The sequence below is a fragment of the Numida meleagris genome, chromosome 1 (genome assembly GCF_002078875.1).
Source record: "Numida meleagris isolate 19003 breed g44 Domestic line chromosome 1, NumMel1.0, whole genome shotgun sequence".
Lineage (NCBI taxonomy): Eukaryota > Metazoa > Chordata > Aves > Galliformes > Numididae > Numida > Numida meleagris.
Window position 1 is genome coordinate 52,394,469 of NC_034409.1, and position 23,436 is coordinate 52,417,904.

General features: G+C 47.8%; 1 protein-coding gene across 4 annotated transcripts in view; it reads left to right on the forward strand.

Moving 5' to 3' along the window:
• Nucleotides 1-22,691, forward strand: part of CACNG2 (calcium voltage-gated channel auxiliary subunit gamma 2) — a 46,670-nt gene extending 23,979 nt beyond the window's left edge. The window contains exons 1-5 of one of the 4 annotated variants that reach the window (XM_021386030.1): nt 12,367-18,526; nt 18,763-18,846; nt 20,776-20,850; nt 21,650-21,790; nt 22,098-22,691. In XM_021386030.1, coding sequence (XP_021241705.1) covers nt 18,493-18,526; nt 18,763-18,846; nt 20,776-20,850; nt 21,650-21,790; nt 22,098-22,633 — 870 coding nt within the window. In that variant the 5' untranslated portion in view covers nt 12,367-18,492 and the 3' untranslated portion in view covers nt 22,634-22,691. Of the gene's footprint in view, nt 1-12,366; nt 18,600-18,762; nt 18,847-20,775; nt 20,851-21,649; nt 21,791-22,097 lie in introns of those variants that run through there. The other 3 variants (XM_021386039.1, XM_021386046.1, XM_021386023.1) reach the window with 3 other exon arrangements.

A 23,436-nucleotide genomic window follows, 5' to 3' on the forward strand; every position in this document is an offset into this window, starting at 1 on the left:
GCAAAGTCCCTAGTCTACCCCCTGCTCAGAGCAGAGTCAGTTATGAGGCCAGGCCAGTTTGCTTTGGACTTTATATAACCAGAGTCAGGTTTGATATCATGCCCCAGCAGAACTTCAGACAAATGTTGTATATCACTAAAGAACAGTGATGCTCAAACTTCCAGAGGCGTATGCTTTTTAAAAATTAATACTTTGATTTCATTGGTTTGTGGATCACATCTTTGAAACTTACCCCTGCTCCTTACTCTAGCAGCCCTCCTTATGTACTGGACTGAAGACAGCCCATCTTAGATCTCAAACCAATATAAGCTCAAAGCCTTGCTGGGCCAGATTCTTGTAAGAAAGCCAAAGAAGGCAAATTGTATGACTTTTCCTGAGTGGTGCACACAAGTAGAAAGAAAGAGACACACCTCAAGAAAGTCTTGTCATGTCTGATGGTACAGAAGTGAACTCCCAGTCCTGAGTTTTCACATGGAAGATCAAAGAAGTGTTCCAGAAAAGGTGGAGAGAGGCTGGAGATTGAGAAATGCAGAAAAATGTGATCTACTTTACCAAGGCCCCTGAGAGTTCAGTGGGTGGACACCGGAGGTTGTGAACCCATGGAAACATCTCTTGTGCATCTCTGGACCAGAAGGTGAAATCTCACACACCTTATTTCTAGTCCCTGCAATCAGATGCACGTGAGGCTCTCCTCTGCATTGTCTGTGAGCAGACTCTTCTTTGTGAGTCACCTCTTACATGAGTTGTGTATGTTACAGCAATTTATGTCTTTCAGAGTGAGCCTGAAGACACTCCCAGCCATCAGGGTCATCCTCAGAGCCCTGGGAGCATAGGCAGGTGTCTGAACCCAGTGCAGCTCTCTTTGATTAGCTTGGATGCTGCTGGGTTTGGATTCCTGCATCAGGATGCAATGTGCTGCCGATGGCAGGAGGGACAAGGAGAAAAATATCCTTGTGAAATCACATTTGTTTGGCACTTTATGCAGGAAATTGGCCAAAAGCATGAGGAGTTTACTAGTTTTATAATGGTGTGCAAACTGGTCAGGAAAGGTTTAATAACAATACCAATGAATGTAGCTATTTCAGATAAAAAACTCTTTTGTTTTTTTCCCTAAATGTGATAAGGGTTCATAGTCCCTATGCACTGAGGATCTGCTGCTGTAAGTCCCAGGGCTGAAAACTGTGTCAGCCAGGGCTGCTCGATAGTTCAATGGCCCAGTGGACAAATGAGAGGACAAAAACACAGTAAAAAGCAATCTGAGACCACGTGACAGTCTGTCAGCCAATGCCACAGACCTGGAAAACCCTGGGTTGTAATTAGAAACAGTAAGAATTTCATAAAGCAGTATCTCCTGCTGTGATACGAGTTAGACAAACACAGAAAAAGGATTTCATCTGGCCCGCTGGGTCAAGTTCAGTCAAAGCAAACCCACAGCCAGAGGAACCTTCCCAAATTTTCTTTAGATGTCAGGAGGAAATTCTTCACTCAGAGTGTGGTGAGGTGCTGGCACAGGCTGCCCAGAGAAGCTGTGGGTGCCCCATCCCTGGAGGGACTCAGGGCCAGGTTGGATGGGGCCCTGGACATCCTGAGCTGGTGGGGGACAGCCCTGCCCAAAGTACGTGTTGGGGCTCAATGATCTTTAAGATCCCTTCCAACCAAAGCAATTCTATGATTCTATGATTCCATGATTCCATGATTCCATGATTCCATGATTCTATTAATCCCACATCCCAGAGCCCAGCTGGGAGCTGAGGCTGTGTTGGAGGCAGCTTCTCCACTCCCTGCTCAGAGCTGTGCAGCCAGAGGAACCCAGTCAAATGGATTTGTAAATGGCCCCCAGTTTGAGTGCTTATTTTCACTAGTATACCCTGTGGCACAGCGTCACAGCACTGCATATGGTAGATGAGCACTTGGTGTTTTGTTGGGTCTGAAATGCAAGTGTTTTCAAGGGCTGCTTATTGGTTTTATAGCTAGCTTATAATCTATATGTTAGGCATGTAATGGTGTGCAGGAGCACGATTGATCCAGAGCTGGATGCAGTAGCACTGACGGCTCTGTCAGCTCTCTTTTAAATGGTTCATCAGATGTTTGCAGTGCCAGCTCCTCTACCACCTTGATTTACCCGCAGCCATGACTGCACTGCAGCCATTTCGCTGCATGCAACATCTGGGAATGAGCTCCAGGACTTCCCCACTCAGGAGCCTTTTGTCCAGTGAGCCACGAGAGCAGTTTGGCTGGCTGGGATGGAGAAGATGGAAGTTTATAAGTAATAAAAATTCCGGCAAATCGTATACATTTGGCTGCATTCACAGCTTGAGCTAAGTGAATTGAAGGCAGTATGAGCTGCTGTAATATGTCATTTTCTCCATCCTGCCGGCACATAACTCACACAACTTCAGCTATCTCAACCGACACCAGTCTCCCCTACGTCTATCCCTTGCCACCCAATAAGCCAGATAGTGATGTGGTGCTCATAATAGCACCTGCAAGGCTGCCCTGAGCCACAGCAGAAGCATTCCTAGTGCAGCCAAGGAAAGAAACGTAGCTGGGTAGACCAGTAATTGAGAAAGCTGATATATTTCCACCAGGAGAAGGTAGCAATTCATACCCTCTACCTATCATTATCCTTAAGTATTGATTCCCCAGTCACATTTTCTTTGTTAAATGGCTTGTTTCATCAAGGAGGGATTCTGCAGCTGCAGTCAAAGTGGGACTGAGCGCATGCATACATTTGGACTGCACAGTGTATGTGACCTGAATTTTGGAGTAGCCTCTAAGGCTATTCTCCTAATGAAATCTCGGTGTGCTGCGTCTCCCGCTGCTGGTTAACTCCCAGCATCCGATGGGACTGTCAGGACCTGCTGTCTTGCTTTGCAAAAATTATGTGGTGGCCATCGGACACGTGAGAAGATGGATTTTGGTAAATACCACATTAAACATTTGTGTGTGATCGTTCAATTTACGTTAAACAAATTTGCTTCAATTGTGTTCCCACTCCATTTGTATTTGCCTTCTGTGAGTGTTCCAGCAACATATTTACTGGCATGGATTTTCACCCAAACAGCAACATTGAAGTGAACACGTTCATAAAAAGCAGATGTTGAAACTACAGTCAAACAGTATTTGCTGTTAACGAGTTAAAGCCACTACCAAATTGTTACTGGAAATGTTTACTTGTCAGAAACTGAGAGTTTACACACAATGACAAGTGTTGCCAAATAGCTGTTTTGGGGGGCAATTTCTTTTTCAGAGGAAGGGGCAATGGAAAGTAAAACATTTTCCATGTCCGGTTGATTGCATGGATTAAAAGTCATTCAGAATATGTGCCCAGTCAGAAAAAAAAAAAATGAGATTTCACATCTCATATACTTAAAGCAGTGCTGGCAGAAACAGTTTAGCAAACAAATCAGAGGTTGAATTGACCTTGTGTTGTCAAAAAAATGTCAATCAACAAACAAATTAAGGGATGTTGTGACTTTCCTCCAAGAAAGATTTAAAACCAGATGGGAGTAAGGATTAATTGTTTTGTGGGAATGAACATTTCCCAGGCCCTTCAAAAAAGAGAAAGATTTTCTACTGATCAAGACAGAATTGTACTTTCACGTTGCTTTTAAATACCATCTTTTGTAACTTGTACTGTGCGCTGGAAGAATGTAGGTTGTTCTGTTTCACAGTGGAAAAATACAAGAATGAAGTTTTAAAAAACAATTGAAAGCAAATCTGAGATCAATTGAAATCAAGACAGAGAGAGAAGAGAGAGAGCCCGGGCCAAAGAAGCAGAATTGAAAAAGATAGGTCAACAGCTGAAGCTGTGTGGGACCCTGAGGAAACTGGCACTGGCAGAGAAATGTGAGTAATGGCACAGACGGGAGCAAATCACTTTTGGAAACAAAGGAGAGGAATTTGAAAATTTGACTCAAAACGCATGGGAAACAAAGAATCTGAGATGAGCAGGCAAAGATGCAATACCATTGTGTCTTGTTGCACACACAAATTTGGAAAAGTGTGAAGCAAGAAAGCTGCAAAGGTCAGACTGTGCTGTAGATGTGGGGACTGGTAGATCTGTGGTTCGGACATAAGTAGGTAGAGAAGATGAATTAAAAATTCAGAACAATCATAGAATCATGGAATCATAGAATGGCTTGAATTGGAAGGGATCTCAAAGTCCCACCAGCTCAGGCTGCCCAGGGCCCCATCCAACTTGGCCTTGAGTGCCTCCAGGGATGGGGCATCCACAGCTTCTCTGGGCAAAAATAAGGCCCAGGTTGTGCCCAGAATACACAGATCAGATCTCAAAGAGGGACAGAAAAGAAAGATTATCTGAGACATTTTAGATTCAGAGGACCTATTGTAGCTGTGAAGGAGTTAACTGAGAAAAGCTGATACAAATCCAGAAGCTTTCTTAGACAAGAAATAGTGCAGGTAAGCAGGGAAGAGCCAGTAAAGATATAAAAGATATGTGTATTTGAGCATTATTGACATAAAAGTGACTGGTAGAGCTCACAGGAATTTTCTTCTGAAACATATTTTTCATCTGTGAAGTCAGTTTGTTGAAGCTGGCTCTCTGTTGGAACATGCTTTCTAGTCTCAGCGGAAAAGGTTGCTTAGATCTAAGATGGGATCACCAGTCAGGAGAGAAAGGGAAGAGGCAATCAAAAGAGCCAAATAATTAGTTCACTCAACTAAAATAGACAAAATCCGGGGTGAAGACTTTGCTGTGAGAGAAGAAGAATTCTGAACCAATGTTTTTATAATTTTGACAGCAATCGCAGCTACTACACTGCTACATCTTCTAGGGCAGGGTTTTCTCCCTTCCTCAGAGCACACACAAAAACAACTGAGGAGGTCTGGATATGTCACAATACAAACAAGAGATTTATTTTGAAACTTCTAGAATACCTGGATGCTTTGCAGCAACACCATCTCTCCACCACTTAAGGCAGAAAGAAGACCATGAAGCAGCACTGTCCTCCTGAATGGAGTCTCTGGCTCTGATGCCAGAAGCAACTGAGTTCTGTGTGGCCGTGATCCGGTAGTATACAACTGCATTTTCATAGCTACTCATTTCTGAGTGCTCATCTCAGATATTTTGCACTTCCTGCTCTATTTGGTATTGTTCAAAGGTGCTGAAGACCTACTGCTCCCTTTCAAGTCCTACGACAAAGCAATTAGGTTAAGTTATTTCAGACAGGATTCTCAGAAATTGAGATGCATAAAATGAATGAACACATGAAAATATTGGCCCTAATATCTCTGTGACTCAGCTTTTCCATCTCTACAATGGAGAAAATGATGCTTACTGATTTTTCCAAATACTTCTGAGCTCTGCAGATGTAAACTAGAGTGGATGTTAAGTACGATTATCATTTTTACTAGAAAAATACATAAAAGAACATTTATTCCTGGAGAAGAGATCCCATCACAGAAGAGGCATCCCTGTCTGAAGAAATGCCTGAAAGTTGAGCAGCTGCTAAGAAACCAGAGTACCCTCATCCCAATGATTAGCCTGAGAGGGATGGAGCAGGCAACCATTTCACAAAGCTGCCACGAGGTGAAAAAGAGATGGGACCAGGCATCATTAGCAGCAAGGAGATCATTAGATTTCTGCACTACGGTCTCCATGAACCTACAGTGAAAATGGCTGAGGATAGTCATGTAGGAGAGATAAGAGGGAGTGACTCTCTTAAGCACTCTATGAAGAATAAGGAGACTCTGGATGCTTGTTAAATGGAAAGCCGATGTCGATGCAGGAGCCTGGGAGCACAGCAGATAATGGCTTATTTTCAAAGAGTTGAGCAGTGCACCAGAAGCTAAGGAATTACTGGATGCAGGAGTAAAGTAAAAAGACGGAGTAAGGAGATAGGCCTAAATGATGAGAGGTACCAAGGTCGAGAGAAGTGGTTGTTTTCTTGAGCAAATGAATTATGTCAGATGCTTCCAAGGCCACAAAAAGAGTAGGAGGAGAACCATGAGAAAGGTTCAGGAAAGAGAGATGTTAAGTCTAGGTGAGCTAAATCGGGGCAATCTGTGACTAAAAGACAAAAAAAGTATATTGTACATGTCTGGAAAAAGACTAGGAGGTGAGAACAACATGGGTGTTCTGGGAAGAACAGCAGAGTCTGAGAAATGGGGAGAAAGGGCTAATGGCAGCTAAAGAAATGAAAGAGAAAGAGGAGCAGTACTACCCATAATGAACTGCCCTAAGTCTCCTGCTGGACATGGAGAAGGGGTTCATACTGTCATTTCCGAACGTATAAGCCGAATGATTGAAAATCAGAGACTGGACAAAGTATCCTGAAGAAGATCTTGAAGTGATGGATATTTTTTTCTGCTTTTTAATGCAGCCAGTGTTGGACAGAAATGGAGATTATGCATCTCTGCAGGTATTGCCATAATGGACTGAGAGGAAAGGAGGGAGCCAGTCACACAGCAGAGGAGCACTAGCAGGCATGCAGTGAGAATGTTTGAAGGCAATCAAAAGTTCAGTGTGGTCCTGAGATGAAGAGGCAACAGAGAAGTGCTGCAAACCCAGGAAGGCAGCAGTGGGAAGGGATGGAAAAGTTGGGTTCATTAGGCAGAGTCTCAGAGGTCAGGAAGCTGAAGGAGAGAAACTGTGTGGCAATATCTGGGAAGGAAGGAGAAGGAAATAGAAGGGGCAGTGTGAGGTAAGAAATACCATAGAATAATAAAACAATGACTCTAAGAAATCTGAAGCATTGTAGAAGGTAAGAAAGAAGAAGAAATTCATATGCAGGAAGTTGTCTCAGGAGTGAAGGAGAGCCGAGCTGTTTAAAAAAAAATAAATAGGGGATCCACTCAGAGTTTCAGAAACTGAATCCATCTCATTTCACAGCCTAGTGGTCCGGATGCTGTCCTTGCTCTCACAATGATCTAACTGAGCTTAAACCTGAAACCTGGTACCCAGGTCTGGCACATCCTGTCCCTGGCTGCCATGCAGAGGTGAATTCTGTCCTTTTTCCACCTTCCATGCTGCTCTTCCTTTAGCTCTTGTTTTCCATGTGTCTTGGGGAAAGAGGCTGTTGTTCAGAGACTGCTGTGTGATTTCTGCTCCTTCTGTCCCAGATGTTACCCTGAACAGAAGGTGGGAGATGGACATTCTCGTATGGGGGATCCACAGGGATGGGGAGGTTTTGTGCTCATGCCGGCAGTTCTGTCCTGCAAGGAGCACCCTTGGTTGGACACGATCCAGAGAAACTCCAATAAGCAGCAGAGAGAGCAGCACTGATCTCCCCAGGACCCTGCAGAATGTGGAAATGGAGAGCTCTTGAGAATGAAGGGGGCCCCACTGCCTTCCTCTCTGTAGTGCCCAATACCTGTGCACCAGGATGGGAGATGCTCGGCCCCACAGTGCGCCCACGGCCCCATGCTGCTGCATGCAGACAGTGCTTTTCCTGTGACCGCCTCCTCCTGGGAATTATCACTCTAGACGTGTGGGTGATTGATTAGGCAGGAGCAACCCAGAGGCAGTGCTGCAGTTATTCAGACTAGATCACGAAAACACAAACCCACTCAATTCTCAGAGACAGAGAGGCCCAGCAGGACTGTAGGGTAGGCTTAATACTCACACTGAAAGTCTAGTGCACAGCAGCATTATCTTTTCCTTACCTGCTGTTCCACTTGTGTCACTCTCTCTGCTCAAATCCCTGTGTTGACTCCCAGCCTCCTTCAACATTAAAGTTCAGCTCCTCGCTTCATTTCCAGGGCCTCACGTGGCTCTGCTGGATCTTGGTTCCCTTTGTCATCTACCCTGTGCTGAGCCAGCACATCTCCCTCTCCCCAGCCCCTCCATGTCCCTAAAGCCATGGCTCTTCTCTCTCCTCCTCTCAAGCCCAGCCTTGGCCACCTCCCTGCCACCCGCCCTCAGGGCTCATTCAGTGCATCTGGTCTTCCTGTGCTAATGACTTCCACTTCTCTTGTGTCCTTGGCAAGCGTTTCCCCTTCTGACTATTAACTTTGTTTACTACATTGCGTCTTCAGAACGAGAAATGATTCAGAGATACCCAGCTAAAGCCAGGAGCAAACAAGACATGAACATGCAATGGCTTAGCTTGTGACCTTTCTCAGACACTTCCTCATTCCAGCCTGCACATCTCAGACCTAATAACGTTCCCAGTGATTTCCTGTTGATCTTACAAGAAGCAGGATCCAGGCCTTGAGGATGCAGTCAGCCCAGAGGCCTGACTGCTGAGAGACCCTTTTGGAAGAGCTAAGCTGGTGTCCCAAAGGTTGGGCTCTTTGTGTAATGAAACTCTAGGGCAAGACTCTGCCTTGTAGCTGCCAGTAAAGTGCCATGTACACATGAAGGCATGTGGAAATACATAACGCTTCACGGTACGAGTAGACAGCATTAGCAGGGAAAGGCTTTCCCCTCCCACTCACCCTTTGTCTATCTGTTCCTTTCCCGTTGTCAAAATTTAGCATCCTTCACTGAGAGACTCAGTTTTGCTCTGATGCTTGGAAAGCATCCAGTCCCAGCTTGCATGGCTGCTCTGCCAGTCTCCACAGGTATTCTGTACACAGGGCTTCCAGCTAGTCAAGAAATGCTCTATCTTCTCTCCTCCCCACTGGGGAATCTCCAAGTGCCGGGGTTGTTACGGGATCCCAGTGGCTGGGTAAAGCCAAGCATTCTTGCTGTGATGTATTAACCCCCTCTGCTTTGCTGCACATCAGCAAGCATGCTGCAGCAGGAAGGAAGCCCTTCATAGGGGTGGAGGCTGGCCATGGAGAGGCATTTGCATGGTTAGGTCATAGCTTGGCCAAATCTCATTTTCATGTTCAGTAAAAGTGGCTCCTGGAATGACAGTTTGGGCCAGAGAGAGAGAGAGTTTTTCCCATAGAGGAAAGAGGCAGACTGGGTGGGAAAAAGAAAAGAAAAAAAGATCTTTCTAGACCAAAACCATGAGTCTGATGTACTGAAAATGTCAATAAGCCGACAGTTCAGGCATTCACCTTATTCATCTGGGATTCAGGTGATCAAGTCAAAGTCTCTGTAACCCTCAAAGAAATTTCCTCAGAAAAACCACCTGACCACCTGCTAGAGAGAAAGGCTTTCTGCAGCAGCTGTAGCACAGGGAAAAAAATAAAAAAGGGTTTACTCATGGAAAGGCAAACACAAAGTGAGGCTGAAACGCTGCAGCTCTTTGATCTTGGCACACGTCCTGACAGGCAGCTCCAGCACAAAGATAAGATCACGAGGGTAAGATCTAAGGTGCAGCACAGCGTTTTAAGGCTCTGTTGCTTCGCAGGCTGCTATCGGCGCAGCAGTCAATTAGAAAGTGGGGAAGGGGCTGGAATTTCAGCTCAGTGTTTGCAGCAAGAACTGAGAATTTTTGCAGGGGAAAATGGGCAAACCCAGAAGGAGGTTTTGGCAGCCTTCAGGAGACACATTCTTGTTTTACAGGTTTCATAGCCAGCTTCTGATCTGAGACCCACCTTATCCAACAAATGGGGCAGACAGAGAGCTGCAGTTTGGGGCAAGAAGCTCTGCTGGGCATGTCTCCAGAGAATCTGATCCCAACCACATGAGGTGGCTCGGACATTATTCAAAACCCTGAAATGGCCCTTCAGGTTTCTAACTGAGCGTAACGGGACCAGGTCACGTTAGAAATGATATTCCCCAGTCTGGTACTGTGAGTAAATTTTATCCTGTTATGAATAGCCTCATCCCCAGGACGCAAGAGCAATGTTATGTGTAGCGAAGCTGAAAACGCTTCAAAGATTAGTCCTAGCACGTAGATCCAGACTCTTTGGTAATGAATTAGTGTGTTCAATGAATGAAAAAATATTGGTGCAGCAGCACAGATTGCAGTCAAGCTTCAAAGGGGTTCTGGTGGCTGAGCAGCCTTACCTGCTCCAGTCGTGCCACAGGGGCTTTAATGCTCATCCTTCACAGCCTCCCATCTGCTTGCTCCTTTCCAAATCATCCTCCCCTTGCTGGCCTCCACTCACCTTTCTTGCAGGCATCATCCCTAAATCTGGCACACTTCTGCCCTCCACGGATTTCATTTTAAAAGCAAGCATAAACTTAACAGGATACAGGCACACGCACAACCATAAATGTCTCACGATCATGTGCTGCTATAAACCTCCCTCTTCCAAACACCCTGCTGGCACTGTTTGCTTGTTAAATAACCCCAGTGCTGTGCTTAAGTCTAACTTTTGTTACAAGCACTTCAGGAGAGGACCAAGGCACTTTGTCTCCTTGTAAAGCACCGGGGTACCCGCAACTCAGGAGGAATAACAATAATAAAATTATTAACGTTCTAATAGCAGCCTCCGAAAGCTAACACTGCTTGTGAGGGCTGGCATTTGTTTTTGCTGGCTGCATAAGGAAGGGATCTGAAATTAAATCTGTGCAATACCTCCTCCGACACCTGATGTTTGACGTGGGTTAGGAGCACCTAGTCGGAGCGGCACTCACTCACCTGGTGATGTCGGCAGCTGTGGCACAGTTGGATGCCGTACTTTGGTGGAAAACCCCATTCAGCTCAATATGGTGTAAGCTGTGCTTGCCAGCATGTTTTGGTCTGGGGAAGGGGCTGCCACGGGGGCTATTCCCAGCAAGGGGACATTGCCGGGTCAGGAGATTCCGCCTCCAACCATTGGAGACACCAATGGCTTTGTCCCCAGCTGCTGGCAAGAATGGGTTTGCTGTGCATCACATCTGCCCCATCCTCCCTCTGGTTTCTTTATTGCTTTGGGGGCATTTCCTGCCTGAAGGGACAGCAAAATCCCCGGGGCACTTTATCTTAAGGGGATGAGAGATGCTCCCCGGCTGGGCAGAGCCTGGGCGAGCTCAGTAAGCACATAATGGCAGCTGCGCTCATGTGCGACAGCCCCGCGCTGGGGGACCTTCCTCAGCCTTGCGTGAAGGGCTCTGGGTTCCCCTAGCGTCAGATGAGCTGGAGGAAAGCCAGCCATGCCCTTGCTCTGCTTCCTTGCCTAAAACCATCTCCACAATTGTCTCCTAGCCAAAAGAGGGTTTGCATGCCCAACAAAGCCAGCCACCCCACGTCTTGCAACTGCGGCCGGTCTCCTGGTTCTCGTTACAGATATCAATTGCTGAACACACGGGATGGGGTATTATCAAGGCCAGGAGGGGCTTGCGGAGGGGCAGCAGAACTGAAAGGGCAGAGGGTATGGAGAATGGAGCAAACGCTGCCGTTGTCCTTGGCTTTCTCCACTCTCTGGATTATTTCCCTGGGGTACTCGGATGTTTTTATTATTAATAACTAATTTTTATCTAGCACTTTGCATCCTGAAGGACCCTAAAGCGCACCACATACTTCATAAGCTAATTGCCAGCTGAGCCTAATTCCTCACTCGGTTGTGACCATATCTGCTGAAGGAGCAGCTCAGGGTCATGCTGGGTTTGCACCAGTTCAGATGAGGACAGCCTCTCCCTATAGATCCAGCAGGATATGTCAGAGATAAATGCAGGATAGGGTTGGAGGTGAAAAATTTGAGCTGCCTTTTTTCCTCCTTCATAATCTAAAAATGACTAATGAAATGGTGGTCACAAAGCCTTCTGACCATGGCACTGCAATTGTGAGCGTTGGTATCTGTGTGCCATGACTTCCAATCACCCCTAGAGTTATGATCTCACCACCCACCCAAAATATGACCTTCCAGGGTGAACCTGGCCCTGTCCTCCAATGTGTACACACAGATCAGCACCGTAGCTTTGTCTGGGGAGAAAATGCAACCCCAGCAGATGAGCTGAACCATAAATCTTCTGCCACAAGGATTTCCTCTGTGTGCTTCTGGGGAGGACCTGGCTCAGCTGAGCTGTGGGTTTTCAGTTCAGGTTGGAGGCTGTTCAGTCTCTACATCCCCATCAGCTGGGACGCTGTTTACATGTTCTGCTTTCTGAGAGTTTGATGTTGTATCCCTGTATGTAAAAACTGTCCTAGTTACAATATTGCTGCTGTGACAGGAAAAAAAAAAAAAGAAGAAGAAGAAGCAACAGCTCTTAAATACTCCCTTCATCCCATCCACCCCTTTCCCCCCAGGCTTCCATTAGTATCTCCCTTCCCCTGACATCTGGATGTGCCGCCGCAGCTTGGGATTGCCTGTGGTAGCAGTGGAGCTGCTCCTCTCCTCCCACACCTTATGCACATCATTTCTCTCTCACTGCAGATAATTGCATCACCCTTCCTGTCACTCGGCTCACAGTTGTAGTGTCACATTCAACTCATTTTCCACACACACACAAATGTTCTTGCTACAAATTGCCAGTTTGGGTTTGGCTGTGTTTTTTTGTTATTTTTTTTTTCTTCCGGAATATCTCAATTTCTTTCACTTGCCCTTTCTGTTTTGTCAGGACTTCTCTCCACGCCCTGGCCATCTTCTGCTTTCATTCCTCCACCCTTCACCTGCTGCTCCTGTTGTGCTCTGGGAGGTTAAACCCCAACATCACACTGCAACATCTGAGCTCAACTACTTAAAAACCTTTTTCTCAATCCATTTTATGGTTTTCAGCTCATTTGCAGACCTGTTCTGCTGCTTCTTGAATGGAAAAGGCAATAGCTTCTACCAGCTCAGCTGACATTCCTTGAAAACCTTGTGACAGGCCTTGTACATGTGGAAGTTCATAAGGTTTTGTGCACCAGTCTCTGCAGAATTAGTTCCTAAACTCTCTGTTGAGGAATCACAGACACTGTCAGTGCTTTACACATCCATCAAACCACAAAGGAAAACAACAGCAAGAAAAGCACAAATGCCTTCATTGATGTGTCTACAGGAAATCACAACATGCATTTGCTGTATATGTAGATGTAAAAGTATTTTCAACTCCAGCTGGGAAAAGCAAGAAATACATTAGGAGCGAACTTACTCATAGCTTTAGCTAAGCCTACAACATTTTTCTGCTTATTACTGTTTTCAGAAGAAATTCAGCTCAGGTTTGATTCTGGCAACATCTAGAAAATAGAGGCAATTGAATACCGGGGGAAATGCTTGTACTGAATGTATGGGGAAAAAAAAAGGATTTTTTGAATGACTTTTATTATTGCTGTATGAGGTTTTTTAATTTGTAGCTTGGACAGATGTCTAGCAGTGCCTGAAAACGAGCCACCCGCAATGCTTTAGCTTATAAAGCTCAAACATGCTGGATTTGTCTCTACACCAAAACGCCTTCCAGAGCCTTTGCCCAGTTCCTCAGCCAATCCCCCTCTCTGCCTATGACAACGAGAAATTCTGAGCAATGGCACAGACGTTCTTGAAAATTACAAGCCTATAGCAAGAGAGTGCTTATAAACAGAAATCTTTGGATAATCTGAAGCACAGGTTATGCTTCAGTTGCACCTGCCTTCACAGAATCCGTGGAGCGGGACAAGGAGGCAGGGAGGCCTGGCACCACGGATGAGGCCTGGTGCCCAGGAGGAGGCCCAGCACCATGAGGCCACAATGGGAACCTGGCTCTGCTCACCCTCTCCTCCCCAGTACTGGTGCCTCTCACTTATTCCTCCCCTGCCCACCTATGTCAGTGCTTCTATTTCCATCTATTAACCGCCTCCCAGTCCGAGTCATCCCCCTAGAATTACTCCTGTCAGGCTGCTTACTGCTGCAGTGTGGGCCATGGCTAATGCAGTGCGATATAGCCCTTCCTTCAGGCTCATCAAGGCACTGTAAGGCAGTGTTTGTACCATTTTACTGCAGAAAAACCTCTTTATTATCTGATCCTTAGCAGCAGCTGTAAGAAACACGATTATTAATGATAAGGTGAGGAGAGCTGGTATAATGGTTCTCCCTTGTAGGCAGGGGGGATATTCTTTAATAACTGTAAGATCAATTTCTATTTTGTATCAGTCCTTTTACAGTCTTCTTTGCCACAATATCTGAATGATTTCCAGTGGCACATTAAGTGATGGGGCTTGATATCAGTCACATGTGGTTTGTTCTTTTATCCTCTCCCCAGGGAGAGAATTATGTATGCAGCATACTGGTTATGTTGCTAGGGTTTTGTTGGTTTTTTGTTTAACATATGCACTGCTGCACGTTTATGTTGGGGAAGGCCATATCAAAGCAGGCACGCTGCATTTACATGAGAAGGTAATGAGAGTTCTGATGGTCCTTAGTTCCCATAGGATCTCTGCTATTGCCCCAGGCTAAGCCCTGCAGACCCCATTTCCCACCCCATTGGTATCACCAGCACCATTTTGGGACGGTGATGGCAAACTTTCTCTCTTGGCGTGCAAGTCCTTTGGAAATACTTGTAAAGTTCACATACCAGCAGTTTGCCACATAGCTCTAGAATTTGTCATCCAGGTTCTAAGCTTCACCACCTGGTCCCATAGGGAATAATCTCAGAATCTTGAAACAGAAAGAAATGTTCGTGCTCTGTGTCCTCCTCCCTCCTGCCCTTCATGTGCCATTTTCCTCATTTCTTTCACGGGCAAATAGTAAATATCAATTTAATCTGCAATGACAATTACTTCTAAGGCAGGAATCACAAGTGTGGATTTGGGAGGGCTTTCACGTGGGTACAGCCTTCACGTTCATCTGGGAGAAGGTCACATCAAGGAGGAGCACATTATGTTGGAGCTGGAAATTGAAGAGAAATATCTGGCTCAAACAACTGCAGTGTCTGATCTCCTTCATGTTTTTAATACAAATATCCTCAGTCTGTTTCCCCAAGGCAGGGAAATACCGTTATTCCCTCTGCCTGTGACAGAGGAGGGGGGTTAAGTGACTTGCTAAAATGATACAGGAAATGTGTGGAGGTGCTGAATCCTTGGCTAACACTGAGCCATCATTCTGAGCATTTAGAGACAACAGCTATATCCAGCCACCTTTATTTATTTCTCCAGAAGCCACCATGCCAAAACCTCTGCTAAATTAGAGAGGGAGGCTAAAGGAAAGCTTTCAGCGGATTGCTTTTTTCCATAAATGGAAATACCACAAATCATTCTGGGAAAAACAGGTCTTTCTGTTCTCTTCCCTCTTTGTCTGCCTCTCTCCTTTTGGATGTCTCTCCCTCTCCCTCTGGCTCCCAGTTTTCAGATGTACAGTCCTGACCATCTAAAAGCACTCCCTGCCCTGCGGGAAGGGAGTAGCTTTGTATGCTTTGGAACTTACTATTTGCCGATGGATTGCACTCTGCAGGAAGGCGAGACTTCTGAAAAAGCTAGGGCTGCACAAAGCGGCACAAAAATAAACCGTGCCATCAGCAGCACTGAGCCAGGTTCCCATCAGGGGTAACTTGGTCCGGCTCGCGCTGCAGCAGAACTGGCAGCTGCCAGCTGCCCTGCATAGACAGTGTGTACCCAAACGATGGCTGGCTGCCTTGCAGGAGGCCTCTCTGAGACCAAACACTCAGTCACTGCTGATGTCTATGCGTCTTAGACGTTCAGTCCCTCTTGGCACTATGGCAGGTCACAGCCCAAAGTGCTGCCTCTGCTCCTAGACTTTCCAAAACTTGGGCAGGTAAACACTGGGGGTCTGACTGAAGGACTCCCAAGTAGCACCTTGGGGGATGCTCTGGGATATTGCCATGATGTCAGAAGGCTGAGGGCCAGGATTAGGGGTGTTTTCCATGGACCTGGGCATCCCCACCTTTTTGGCCCTGAGACAAGTCAGAGCTCTTCCCCAGCTGCTCTGCACATCCAAAATCAGGATGCAGCCCCGCAGCAACATATTGGGTTGAGGGAGGAGGCTGTAGAGAATGAGACTGAGAAATGGAAGGAGGATCTAGAAGTTGAGGGGAGAGCTGGAAGCTGGAAGAGCTTCAGTGAGAGGGTGGAAATGCACAGCTTGAGTTTCTCATAGGTTTGCAGAAGTCACAGTGCTGAACACCTGACTGGGGTTCACAACATGAAGTAGTTCATCAGGAAAAATGTGAAAGGCAAAAGGACATGAGTATGTATGAGGATACATCACTCCTCTCTCCTTAAAGAGGTCCCAGAGTCCTACACATCCTCCAAAATAGAGATGTGCTCATGCTCAGGTATTCAGGGGTACTAGCTGTCATGTGGAACACAGTTCTTCCCTCCCTGGCTTTGCAAACGGCATGTGCAGAATGGGAGAAGGGCCTAGTGTCAGACCGGCTTCTCTAAACCCTCCCCACAAATGTCTGAGGGGCTTCCACTGGCACAGGAGCCTGGGAGGCTGTCCCACCATCCCAGCAGGTCACAGATGTCCAGGAGAGGATTGCCAAGCCGCCTTGGCATGAGAGGTGACTTCTCCACACTGAGCTGATTTCTGAGCCGTCGCATCTGCCCTGAGCACATGCTCAGCCTGACAGCCGTGCAGCCACCCTGTGCCCTCTGGAGGAGTGCAGTGCTGTCCCCCCATCTCATGAGGTGGGTCTCCAAGGCAGAGATAAGGAATGGTTTCTGCAGCACGCCCGTGGCAGAACAGAAACTGAATCTTGTTCTCTCCTATTCCCAGTCACCACATTAATGACCTAAATTCTGCATCCTTTCTCCATCCATTGCCCAGATGAGATAGGAGGCATTGGAGGAGAAGCTGTGGCAGCACAGGCAAGCAGCTGTCTTCTGGAGCCACGGCTCCACGCTGGTATCACAGACAGCAGCAGCTCAAGGGGACCAGCACTGCCCACCCTGCCCTCACAAACACCAGTGGGGCTGAACCAGGACCAGACAGAGCAGCACATCGGTCCAGGGTGAAAAGCAGAACCTCAGTGCCACAGCATTTTAAGCAAGCAGGGTTGGACAGCTCAATTGCCAAGCACCCTTCTGAGCATCAGCAGCAGCACACTTCGGGCATCTGGCACTGGGAGAAGGTTTTCAAAGAGCCTGCCTGTCCACTTGCCTGGTATAATGTGGGCACGTAGCAGGTGGGACTGTGGTGAGGAAATTTGCTTTGCTGTGGACCTTTCCTTCCAGGAGAGCCATGGCTGAGAAGCAGACACTTGAGGTAACGGCACTGTGGAAGGGTGATTAATAACATATAGCCCCTGGGTTAAATGTGGGAATAACACTTCAGAGATACATGGAGAGGCTTTGTTCCTACTTTCTCCTCCTAGAGCTTACCTTTTAGACACACTCCACTGTGACAAGTCTCCTCTTGGAACCTCCTTGAACTAACAGTGAAGGGTGATAGGTATCTCAGAAGTACCAGGCAAAAACCAACAGGATGCAGAAGAGCCAAGCATAGGGGCTGACCCAGAGGAACTTCAGCCATCTGCTCACTGCAGCCTCCCAAACCTTGTTTCAGCAAGGCTTTGCCTGGAGAAAAACCCAGGGAGAATTTTCTGTGTTTCCACATATTCCCAAATACCTGAGAGATCATTGGAAATCATCTGGAACAAATCTTCTGAGAGATGACTCAGGAACCTGACATGGTGCCTGAGGTCTCAGTCTGGCAATAGTTAGCCTGGAAGAGCTCTAGGTTCCTCACAAACAACCCTTCCTGGAGGCAATATCTACGGTCGTGGTGGCTTCAAAGTCCCCTGCCCTGCACACTCGGCTGGTACCGCAGCTGGGCCAGGATGGCAGGCAGGTTTGTCAGGCTGCCACAGCACTTGTCACTCTCAATATTCAGGCTACAAAGTCCCTTGCTGAGGGCTCAGTCAGTCTGAAACACTGGTGGCTGATCTACAGCTATGGTGCCCACGGGATTGCCATGCCTAGCCATGCACCACCCTTGGATACTGCGTTCCTCCTTCACAAAAGGCCACCCCTGTACCAACATGAACAACCAGGTACCTCAAGATACTAATCAATCAATGTCCAGTCAACAAGCAGCCATGATGATGACTATGCTCAAAGTTTACCACTCTGCAGTGGTATTGCTGATTTCAAGAGGAGAGTGACACAAATGTTGAAGAGACAGGTAGAAACCTCAGATGATGATGGACTGGGAAGATATCTCTGGCCTCCTGGTGAGAAAGCTTTGCTCGTCATGGAGTGTGTTAAAGAGGATGCCTCATGTCTAAAGCAGAGAGTATGGTAGTAACACCTCTATGGGGGCTTTTCGGCAGCCTGGTGAATCTGTGGGTGACCCAGATTCTCACTCACAGCAAAAGATTTGGTTCCTCCTGCACATGGGGTCCTTGGCTGCAGAGCTGCACCCCAACACTCATGCCAAGCTTCTTGCAGGCTTAATCTGTGAGCGGACACAAGAGGAGGCCTGCTAAAGGTACACAAAGCAAGCAGTCATACGGAGCAAGTAGATTAGGAGCTTTTGTTCTTCTCGTACAACAGCGGAACAATGGAACATATCCCGCCAGTGAAATGAATAGGTATAGCAAATTCACAGCAGAGGAAAACAAACACTTCTCTGCACAAATACAATCAGCCCTCTGTACGCAACACCACTGGAATTCACCGAGGCTATGCCAGGTGAAATTCAAGTGGAAACTTGGCCTCTCTATAGCTATTCAGACACCTGAAGTTGTTTCAGTCGATACCAACAGAAGGGATGCTAACCCATGAGTTTTGCCACCTGACCCAACCTGTGACTCCAGTTCCACCTCCTACAGAGGCGGGACAGACCCCTTGTCCATGAATGGCCAAAACCTCCAGTGCTGCCAAATCCCAGAGTAAGGGATGCTGGGCCAAGTGGACATCAGCCTGTGTCTGGCCTGTGTTCCTGTGTGAAGAAGAGGGAGATGGGTGTGTGAGCATGTGAGGAGAGCATGTAATGTTCCTCATGTGAGTGTGCGTGCTGCCTGGGAGAAAGGAAGGGAGGGAGTAAGGAGCGACACAGAGGGCAGTTGCTCCTTCAAGGAGGTTGCTGGTGTTCTCATTTGTTCTTTCTTTTTCTCTTGTTCCCTAGGGAATTTTAAAGGTCTGTGTAAGCAAATCGATCACTTCCCTGAGGATGCAGATTATGAAGCCGATACAGCAGAATATTTCCTCCGTAAGTCCATAGGCCCTTTTCCTTGCAACCGCTCATAGATTCTGGCATCGGGTGCCTTTTGCTCTCTGAAGACAGTGCAGTGCAGACCCTGGATCTTGTGGGGCTCAGGGGGCAGAGGGAGGGATGGCTGCGAGATGTGGGCAGGGACCCCCAGATCCTTAGTCTCTGCATCTGGCTCCAGTCTTACTTCCCTGGGACTTACCATAGAGAAAGTTTAAGTGTCATGACAACCAATGGCATTTCTTATTAGCAACAGTTCAGAATCTTCTAACCCAAATGCGTCAAAGCTTGGCACATGACAATAGCAGTCTCTGAGCCCCTTTCCAGTGGGCAAGATGCATGGGGACAGAGGAGGGCTGCAGGGGCCATCCTTCATAGTTGCAGCTGGTTCTGCAGCCAGAACCTGGGCATGGGAACACCAGCGCTCCCCTCTGCATCCCTGATTTAACTCAGGCATCCTCTCTGCCCAAACATGCCCACCTCACATAGAACAAAGTTGTGCTTCCTCACTTCATACTCTGGTTGCATCAGATTTACTAAATTTGCTGGAGTGCAGTGAATGGAGACACCCATTTCACTCTTGTGCCACCTCCCTCCAAACACTGCATTTCTGCAGAGCAGACCCACAGCACATGCCACCCCAGCTGGCTATGAGCCACCGCTTCCACCTACCCTGAGAGCTCAGCTGAACAGGAGCCACTCCCACTCCCAGGTCCCCACCTAGACGTCTTTTCCACCCTCTGGGCATGCACATCATCTTTTGGCGCCATGAGAAGAGATATTCTCCATTCAGGAATCTGAGACAAGAGCTTTTGACCTCCCAAGGTGAAACACCAGAGGTCTCCAAAGACCAGCAGCCTCTCAGGGCTGCTCCTTGTCAGCCAGCAGTGCTGGAAGCCAGATGTGGAGACCCAGCCCTGCGGCAGAGATGAGAGAGAGCATTTAGGCTCTGAAAAGCTCATTTGTATGTGAAAAGAGGTGGCTCTTACTGCTTGCACGGTTGTTTGGGAGCTAGGAAGCTGCAAGCATCCTCTGCACTTCAGAAAGGAGAGCTGGGGGAAGGGAGTGAACATCCCAAGAGCTGTGGATCCATTCCGTCGAAGGAAGCAAGACCCATATGCAAAACCTGGCCAATGCCAGGACCTGAGAGTGTCCTAGGACAGAACACTTTTGAAGAATTAGGTTCAAAGTGGGATTTGGCCACTCAGTTAAGGACTCCTGGGGTCTCTCCTTGGGGAAGTTGGGCTTCTGCTGCCTGGCTGCATAAGGACCCCACGAAGCAGCCTCTTTCCAAGCCTTCTGCCAAATCAAGTCCCTGGGTGCTCTGCGTGGGCAATGCCTGGTGGTGCTGGCAAGGGCAGCTAGGACGGTATTCATTGTTATCAACCTAAGTGATCCCTTTGGTTGGAGGACCAGGATAATTGTAGGACAGTGCCCATGGCCCATCTAGAAGGGCTCAGACTTGATGCCTGCCAGACATCTACAGAAGGTATCTTGTGTTTCTGAAAATTGAACACCCATTAGAGGGGAAGCAGCAGCATCCCTGTGTTCACTTGCTAAAATGAAGTTAGAAAAGAGGCAGATGCTATGAGCATCCAAATACCATCACAAATCCTTTTATCTTTAGCCCCACGGATCCAGAAAACCAGATGAGACCCTGCCCCTCTCTTGCTTCTGCGGTCCTTCCAAGGAGTGGAAGGCAGGGGCTGCCCTCACACTTCTTATGCTGCCTGCAGGCCCCCATGTCAGCTGGCACATTCTGGTTCTCCCAGCAGGTGGGAATTTCTGAAATAAGACCCAGTTAAAAATGGTAAGGTCAGAGCAGAGTTGTGACCGTCCCTCTAGAAACTTTCCAAACAGAGGATGCCAGCTTGATATTTGCTCACCTCCATCTAGCTTCACCTTGTCGAATTCCGCTTTGCCTTCCAGAAGCTATTAAGATGGTTATTATCACTCTCCTGTTCCCTGAAACACGGCCAAGCAGAGCTGGAAAGCAAGCGAGAGGTTTGTCCCTGCTTTTTGCATTCTCCACACGCAGGCAGCTGGCTTGGCCCCCCACCCAAAGACCCCATTGCTTCTGCCTGGTAGGACCCCAGCGCCAGCAAGGTCTTTGAAACAAATCTCTTCTTGCATCGGAAAATGTCCCACCTTTGGGACTTTGGGGCTGGACTCGATTATCTTTATGGGTTCCTTCCAACTTGGAATATTCTATGATTCCATGATTTGCTTCAGTAGGGTCCATTCCTGTAGGCAAGGAGGGTTTGGCTTTCATCCCTCTTCCCTGTCTTTGCTCCGCGAGCAGAATTGCACCAGCCCATCTGATACCTTTCTTTAGCAAGCAAGGCTTCATTTCGCGCTTTACAGCTTACTTTCTCTTGGGAAGAGAAGAGGGAAGCCCTTCCTAGTAAAAAAACACAAACAGTTCCAACACAAACCAATGCAGACTGCCCAAATACGCATGAGTTTTCCCCCAGAGCTCTGAGGTTCGTTGTGAATCTGCGTGCATTGGTGTCACTGCCCTCTGCCAGCTGATCTAACCACTGTTGACCAATGACGTGTGTATGGAGCTGGCACACGCACACCCACCCCTGCCTTCTGGAAGGAGCCCAGCTCTTTCATCACCAGCATCTTCCGGCACGCTTTGTCTCTCTCCTCTCATCCCCTTTTTACCCCTCCATGAATTAATCTGACTCCCCCGGGTCATGCCCTCTGGTCTCCTCACCCCATGATGCTGCCACAGCCCTGATTCTTCTCTCTGACATGTGCACTGTTGTCTCTGCCCCTCTCCCTCTCTCTTCTGCAGGGGCTGTTAGAGCCTCTAGTATTTTTCCAATCCTGAGCGTGATTCTGCTTTTCATGGGTGGACTCTGCATTGCAGCCAGCGAGTTCTACAAAACTCGACACAACATCATCCTTAGTGCCGGCATCTTCTTCGTGTCCGCAGGTAATGGGACATGTGTGGGGTGGGCTCAGGGGCACGGGAGGGCTGCATTTCCAACCTGAGGTGAAAGCAACACCCTGAGGAAGCCTCTCCATCTGCCACATAGGGAGGGAGGATCCTCATGGCTGGTGGCTTTGGGGGGCCATCAGGGTGTGGGGACACAGGAGCAAGGGCTTGCCCAGGAAAAGCTGCGATGGAGAATACCAGGTGGGTTTGGGACCCCATTACCCCTCCTGGCAGCAGGAGGGCAGGAGTCTCGTCCCACGGCCACCGCCACGTGTCGTCCTCCTGATGGCTGCCTCTCCCCCAGGTCTGAGTAATATAATTGGCATCATCGTATACATATCAGCCAATGCTGGAGACCCCTCGAAGAGTGACTCCAAGAAGAACAGCTACTCCTACGGCTGGTCCTTCTACTTTGGGGCCCTGTCCTTCATTATAGCCGAGATGGTGGGAGTGCTGGCCGTCCACATGTTCATTGACCGGCACAAACAGCTGCGCGCCAACGCTCGCGCCACGGACTACCTCCAGTCCTCCGCCATCACCCGCATCCCCAGCTACCGGTACCGCTACCAGAGACGCAGCCGCTCCAGCTCCCGCTCCACCGAGCCTTCACACTCCAGGGATGCCTCTCCTGTCGGGATCAAAGGGTTCAACACCCTCCCATCAACAGAGATCTCGATGTACACCCTGAGCAGGGACCCACTGAAGGCCACCACCACCCCTACCGCTACCTACAACTCCGACAGGGATAACAGCTTCCTCCAGGTTCACAACTGTATCCAGAAGGAGAACAAGGACTCGATCCACACCAACACAGCCAACCGCCGGACCACCCCGGTATGAAGCCGCCGCCAGGAGCTGCAAGTGGGGAAGGAGGAGGCAGGAGGACGGGGTGGGGGACGGGGGGCGGGCGGGGGGCGAGGGCGAGGGGGTAGTGGGGTGGGAGGAGGTGTGAGTGCCCCCGGGGTGGGGCCCTCGCAATCGCAAAAAAAAACAAAAACAAAAAAAAAACAAAAGACAAAAAAACAAAAAACAAACAAAAAAACATAGAGAGAGAAGTGTAAAAAAAAAAAAGAAAAAAAGCATAAAAAAACATCACGCGTGAAAACAGAAAATAAAATACGGAGCGACCGATGAGCAAACAGATAAGCAGAAAAACAAGCACGTGAACAAAAAGCAAAAGTGCAGGCGAGCAAACAAAAAATGAAAGGAAACGCGAGGGAAGAGACAACAGGCGGAAAAAAAAAAACCTTTAAAAAAAAAAGAAAAAGAAAAAAGAAAAAAAAGAAAAAACTTTAAAACCGAGAGAAAGAGATTTAAAAAAAAAATAGAAATAAATTTAAAAGAAAATGCATGATTTCCCATGTACCATTATTTTAACATTTAATAAAAAGAGATTTAAAAAAAATATAAAAGGGAACCAAGAAATACTGACAATAAACCAAGTGGGAGGAGGAGGAGGAGGAGGAGGAAGAAGAGGAGGAGGAGGCGGCAGCTCTTTGGGTTTGGGGGGGGTTCTTTAATTTTACGGTTCATTTCCCACTTGCTTCGAGTCAGCGCTGGCTCCTGGGGGGCTCGGACTGGCAGCAACTTCCCCATGTCCCCAAGGCCACCCGAGGGCTGGGGGGGCTCTCAGGGTGCAGGGG